At 42.0% G+C, this 6,185-nt stretch overlaps 1 protein-coding gene across 2 annotated transcripts; it reads right to left on the minus strand.

Moving 5' to 3' along the window:
• Positions 1–763: 763 nt before the first annotated feature.
• Positions 764–6,185, minus strand: matn1 (matrilin 1). 2 transcript variants are annotated; one of them, XM_014005688.1, is made up of 10 exons: positions 5,914–6,185; positions 4,879–5,063; positions 4,620–4,784; positions 4,308–4,530; positions 3,131–3,253; positions 2,834–3,009; positions 2,519–2,750; positions 2,291–2,440; positions 1,381–1,458; positions 764–1,273 (listed from the first exon to the last, which is right to left on the minus strand). In XM_014005688.1, exons 1-10 carry the CDS (start codon positions 5,999–6,001, stop codon positions 1,224–1,226), a joined length of 1,470 nt encoding a protein of 489 aa, XP_013861142.1. In that variant the 5' UTR covers positions 6,002–6,185; the 3' UTR covers positions 764–1,223. The 2 variants fall into 2 exon arrangements, with proteins under 2 accessions (XP_013861142.1, XP_013861143.1); XM_014005689.1 differs by lacking the exon at positions 3,131–3,253.

Genomic DNA, 6,185 nt, shown 5'->3' on the forward strand with positions numbered 1-6,185 from the left:
TATATATATATATATATATATTTGTCTTGATGTTGCTTCTGTTTTACAATGCATTTCAGTGCGCTTTTAATTTATTTACTTTCTTTTCAGGATTTGTGGGTTTTTTTTGCATCAACCATTTGATCTGTTTTTTATTTTACACAAATCATGACCATGTGGGGCTCTTTGACACTGAGCTGATACAGTATGCTGTTTTGCTTACTTAGTAAATAAAATACTCAACTTCACCTCTGAGTTTAAGTTCAGTACTTGATGCACATTAATCATACACACTCCTTTATATTAGATAAACTGCATACAGATTAGGGTTGGGCAATATTGGCAAAAAAAATAGTCACGATTAATTATGGTATTTAGCCGATAACGATTAATTTGATGATTAATGCCCTGGAGTCCCTGGACACCCTTATGTCCTGGTCACATGACCAATTTAGTGGGAAAGATTTGCTCTTCATAAAAATCTGTTCCAAATTGTGTCAAAATTACAGACTTTAGGCTATACATCAAATTTTAAATTGTGTCGATAGATAAATATATTACAGAACGTTTTTTTAATGTTGGTCATATTTGAAGCAGAGAGGAGCACCGAGCGGACTCTGCCTGGTGGCATCAATCATATTAATCGTCAAGTGCCAAAAAGTAATCGATTAATATTTTTCTGACGATTAATTGCACACGATATGATTACGCCCAACCCTAATACAGATATATAAATAATTGTGTTTGTTAACTTATATCTCACAGAATGGTGTCACAACACAACTTTATTTACTTCCTGAATCACCTTTATTTAGGAAAATAAACATCACTAGTGTATTCTTATCAGACATAGATCTTATATTAATTTACCTGTATATGTATATATTTTTGTGTGGAGTGTAAAGAAAAGAGGGTAAAGATGAAACAGAAGTGACGGTGATGCATGGCTCCGTTTGACACGACACAGGCTCTTTGTGGCAAAGACGAAGACTTATTAACACACAGTTTGGCTCTGGAGGACAACCTCTGGACATCATGTCTTCATCCAGGTGTGGTCTCTGTGGAAGAACTGGRAAAGGAGCGTAGAAGACGACAGGTGCTTTTAGAGGTTCTGGTGAGCTCAGGGAAGTTTAGGTTTGCACAGCCAGCTGGTCCTTCTTCAGTTTTTTTCTTCAAAGTCAGAAAAAGAAATGTGCAGAGCATGTGTGTGGGTGCAGATGTGGAGAAGAGGAGGAAGTGAGTCTTCAAACTATTTTTTTCTCCAGCAAGGCGATCCTCTTCGACATACTCTCTAGTAAGATTCAGTCAAGGTCAGAAACGGAGACAATGAAAGTCAAAACATTTCAACATTTCCTCTTTTCATCCTACTTCGCATCCAGTTTCGGTCATTTTAAAGGATATATTTTTTGTTTAGTGCCTGTAAAGCTGCTTCTACTTTCTTTTGGAACTTTACGAGGGAGTCACATTCACAAGGGTCCTCTGTGGGGGGAAAAACAAGTTGAAGTTTAGGTTCACCAGTCAAAGCAAATAATACAACCCCTGGCAAAAAGTCTGGAATCACCAGTCTTGGATGAGCACTCATTCAGACATTTCATTCTGTAAAACAACCTCAGATCAAAAACATGATACAATAATAAGGTCATTCCAAAGTGCAACTTGTTGGCTTTTAGGAACACTCAAAGAAATGAAGAGAAAACATTGAGGAAGTCAGTGAATGTTACTTTTATTGACCAAGCACAGGGAAATGTCATGGCCTGCAAATAGTCCAGATCTCAACCCAATTGAAAACCTGTGGAGTAAATTGAAAAATAAAATGGTCTACGAGAAGGCTCCGACCTGCAAAGCTGATCTGGCAACTGCTAACAGAGAGAGTTGGCACCAAATTGATGAAGAATACTGTTCGTCACTCATCAAGTCCGTGCCTCAGAGACTGCAAGCTGTTATAAAAGCCAAAGGTGGTGCAACTAAATACTGATGATGTATTTTGAATGGTCTTTTGTTTATCTGTTTTTCATGATTCCATACTTTTTTCCTCAGAACTGAGTGATTCCATATATTTTTCCCTGTGCTTTGTCAATAAAAGTAACATTCACTGACTTCCACAATGTTTTCTCTTCATTTCTTTGAATGTTCCTGAAAGTCAACAAGTTGYACTTTGGAATGACCTTATTATTGTATCATGTTTTTGATCTGAGTTTGTTTTACAGAATGAAATGTCTGAATGAGCGCTCATCCAAGACTGGTGATTCCATACCTTTTKCCAGGGGTTGTACAAGTTTAATGAAGTTTGGTTTCAATGAAAACTTCTCACCACAGACGTTGATCTGCAGCTTCTTGGAAATCTGGTTCATGGTCTTAAAGTCGGCCGTGTAGAAGTAGTGCTCTGCGATGGGCTCAGAGGCGATAGCTTTCAGTTCGCTCTCCACTGCGCTGCCCACTCCAACAGCATACATCTTCACGCCTACAACACACACACACACACACACACGTCACTATGGGTTTAGTTTACCCTTACTCATGGATTCAGTCTCGTACTTACCTTCTTCCTTTGCCTTCTTAGCAGCGTCCATAATATAATCCTGGCTGCGTCCATCAGTGAAGACAATGCCGATCTTTTGGACTCCGGGCCGGGCGCCTTGAGAGAGGCTGAAGCTCGTTTCCATCATGTAACTCAGAGCATGGCCTGTCATGGTTCCCTTCTCCATGTAGTCCATCTTTTTCACGGCGTCCTTCAGATCCTTCTTGTTGTTGTGTTGGCCCAGGGGAAACTCCTGCGGAGGAACAGAACCGGGATCTGGTTGATAAAACGGGAAACGAGCGGTTCGTCTTTGTAAGCTAAAGAGCAGACTTGTACCGTTTTGACCAGGCTGGAGTACTGCACGAGTCCTACGTGAGTCTTGCTCTCGGAGACGTCCATTTTGTCGACGATCTGGTTGATCCACTTCTTGACCAGCTCAAAGTTCTCGGGTCGAATGCTCTTTGAGCCGTCGATGACAAACACCACGTCTATGGCTGCGTTGCTGCAAGCAGCTGGTGTCAGACAGCACACAGGGCGGAAGATCTTAACGGGACAGCACAAACCCAAACAAGCACCTTCACACACACACACACACACACACACACACACACACACACACACACACACACTTACCACTGCAGCTGCGACCATCGTCCATTAGGGTAAAGCCCTCTCTGCAGCCACACTTGTATGATCCTGGGGTGCTGGTGCATACCTGCTCACAGTCGTGATCCCCGGTGTCACACAGGTCCGACACTGTGTGTGCGTGCAGAACACACACGTACACACAGTGGCATATAAAGGGATGCAAACACACAAGGAAGGGGGTGATTGGTTGAGTTTGGGAAGGAAAAAAGGAGGAAACTTCTTTTAAAGATCCACTTTGACCCCGGCTGATACGAAGGGACATATTTTTTACTGGTTAGTTTTCAAAGTGAGGTTTTGCTGCGGAGTTATGAGCAGAAAATGATGGTGGATTTGTTTTAGAAAAGCAATTTAGCTTCTAATCATCACAATGGCATAACAGCAACTTTTTTGTTGGCTGTATTCTTTTAAATCTCAAAATTTTTCGGGCATTTAAATTTTTTTAGCTGCATCAAAGTAAATAAGTGTCTTATGCAAAGTTATCTCCATCTCCATCTTCTGCCACTTATCCTGGTCAAAGAGGGAGCAACCTCTGGATCTGGATCTGGATCTGGTCACAGATGTAACCGGTGATTGATTTCTAATTCACAAAACCCCACTAAAAAACATCATATCCCTGTAATGTTATCCAAGTGGATCTTTAAAACAAACAGTTGAAAAAAAACATGACTGAAAATAATTTCCTTTGATTTTATTTCTTGAAATCTTTGTCCAATCGTCTCTGAAAGCACCGTCTGCAGTGTGATGGGCGAGCAGCAGACAGCAGCGACTGTTATCGCCGACCGAGAGAGCCGAAGGGCACGACTAATTACGTTTTAATGATCGTCACTAATAAATTGGTAATTACAGACAGATCAGTCTCGCCTCTCCATTATGCGAGAGTCGACTGAAGAGCGGGAGCAAAAATCATGTTCCAAAAGATTGTTCCTGCCCCGGCGTCCTCGCGCGCTGAGAATTTTTACTCTGTTTCAAATGACTGGATGAATTTATTACCATCCTGTTGAGGAGAAGCAGAGGACGAAAGGGAGGACACAATAACTGGAATAAAACATGACACCTTACCCTCGGTATACGGGGGGGCAGCAGATTCATCTCCAACATGATGAAGTTATGAATGTTGACYGTTTCATTCTGTTTTTTTATCTTTATTGCTCAGTACTCTTACCACAGAAGGCCTCCTTAAACTTCTTGGTGAGCTTCTCAATGACGCTGTAGCTCTCCACGTAGTCCACGTGGTCGTCCAGAGATTCACTGGCCATCTGCTTCAGGGTGTTCATGTCCACACGTCCCACTCCAATGGCAAAGATCTCAATGCCAGCGTCTCGTGCACGCTGGGCCACGTCCTTCACGTTGTCCTGTGGACGCCCGTCTGTCACAATAATAGCAACCTGTGAAGGAAAAGTGTTAAGAGTGAGCTACAAACTGACCCGTGGGGGTAAAGCTCAGGTGTAAAAATGTTGGGAAACGTGTGCTGGACCCTGCTGATGTCGGGAGATTTGGCYCGAGCGCCCTCTGCCTCGCTGAAAGCCACGTTCAGGGCAAACTGGATCGCCAGACCGGTCATCGTTCCAGTGGACAGGGGCTCGATTTTCGTCACGGCTTTGACCAGTGCGGCTTTGGTGCGGTGAGTCTTCAGGGACACCTGCAGTTCCATTACAGGACGTGTAAAACTGGGATAGGAAGTGATTGGGGGCAAAAAAAAAAACAAGTAATGACATTCAAAACCACGTCTGTACCTCGTTCTTGACACGACTCGCGTAGTTGACAACTCCGACACGGGTGGAGTTGGGTCCAACGTCCAGTCCCTCGATGACTTTGGCCAGAAAAACCTTGACTTGTTCAAACTCTGAGGGGCGAACGCTGCGACTGCTGTCAATGATGAAGACGAGATCCGTGGGGCGAGTTCTGCAGAGACCTGTCGCTGCACAGAGAGAACTGGGATCACATCCTAACAACTCATTCACATTCAATACATGGATGAAATAATAACAGAAACGTTCATTCAAAATGGTCAATTAGGACAAAGAGACTGAAAAGGGTGGAAGGWGTTGGAAGGTGACAGAAACGAGAGGCAGGAACAGAAATTATAAATAACTCAGTAATAAACTGAAATCTGCTACAGATTCAGTTCATTTTTTATAGTATAGTATATTTAGCTTTAACAAGTAAAGATTGGTACATAAGTTTGCTGAATTATTTACAAATCTTAGATAATCTACATTTACAAGGTTTAATTTTGTGAAAGTACAAAATAAACATAATTTTATGCATAAACAGTGTTTATCCTCGTATGAACTCATTAATTTGTACAGATTTAACATCTTTCCCTACATTTTTTCACATATTTCTAAAAGACAAATAACTTCTTTAAAAATGTGCTTCATCAAAATATCCCAAAACATCAAACCAGCCTTTCCAAGATAATATTAAATGTCAAAAATTAGTATAGCACATAAAGCTGTACACACTATGAAATAATGATTTTAAAGTATTATTTTWCAAACACAAAATGATCAAATAAAGCTTTTTTTGCCTTTACAGCCACAAGTGTCCAATAAACGTGGAATGAATTGTTTCCTTTTTCATTCTAATTGTTTTTTAAATGAAGATTTATTAGTCAGACTCTGTATAGACTGGATAAAGAAGAGTTTTAAGGACCATTTTCTTGTTTGCTGGAACAAACGGCCAGTTTCCACGTTAAAAAATGCTTCATTGTTTTAACAAAATTCACTGTTCAGCTCAGGCTTTAGAGGTTAAAAGGTCATTCTTACCCATAGCGGCGGCCATGCGATGATCAAAGGTGGCCTGAGTTCCCACAAGGCCGAGCAACAGCAGGAAAAGCTGATAGGTGGGCGCCATTGGTGACAGCTAAAGGCAGGGGTCCGAGCGCGGCCGCAGACGAGGGTCCGAGGAGCGAGAAGCAGAAAGGAGACAGAGCGGGACGGAGGAAGTTCCAGGCGATGGGGACAGCCACAAAGTGAGACCGAGGGACTTTGAGCTGCAGGTTATCAATGCAAGAGCTTCACACACTCTGCCCACAAAC

The sequence above is a fragment of the Austrofundulus limnaeus genome, unplaced genomic scaffold (assembly GCF_001266775.1).
Source record: "Austrofundulus limnaeus strain Quisiro unplaced genomic scaffold, Austrofundulus_limnaeus-1.0 Scaffold32, whole genome shotgun sequence".
In the NCBI taxonomy this organism is placed as follows: domain Eukaryota; kingdom Metazoa; phylum Chordata; class Actinopteri; order Cyprinodontiformes; family Rivulidae; genus Austrofundulus; species Austrofundulus limnaeus.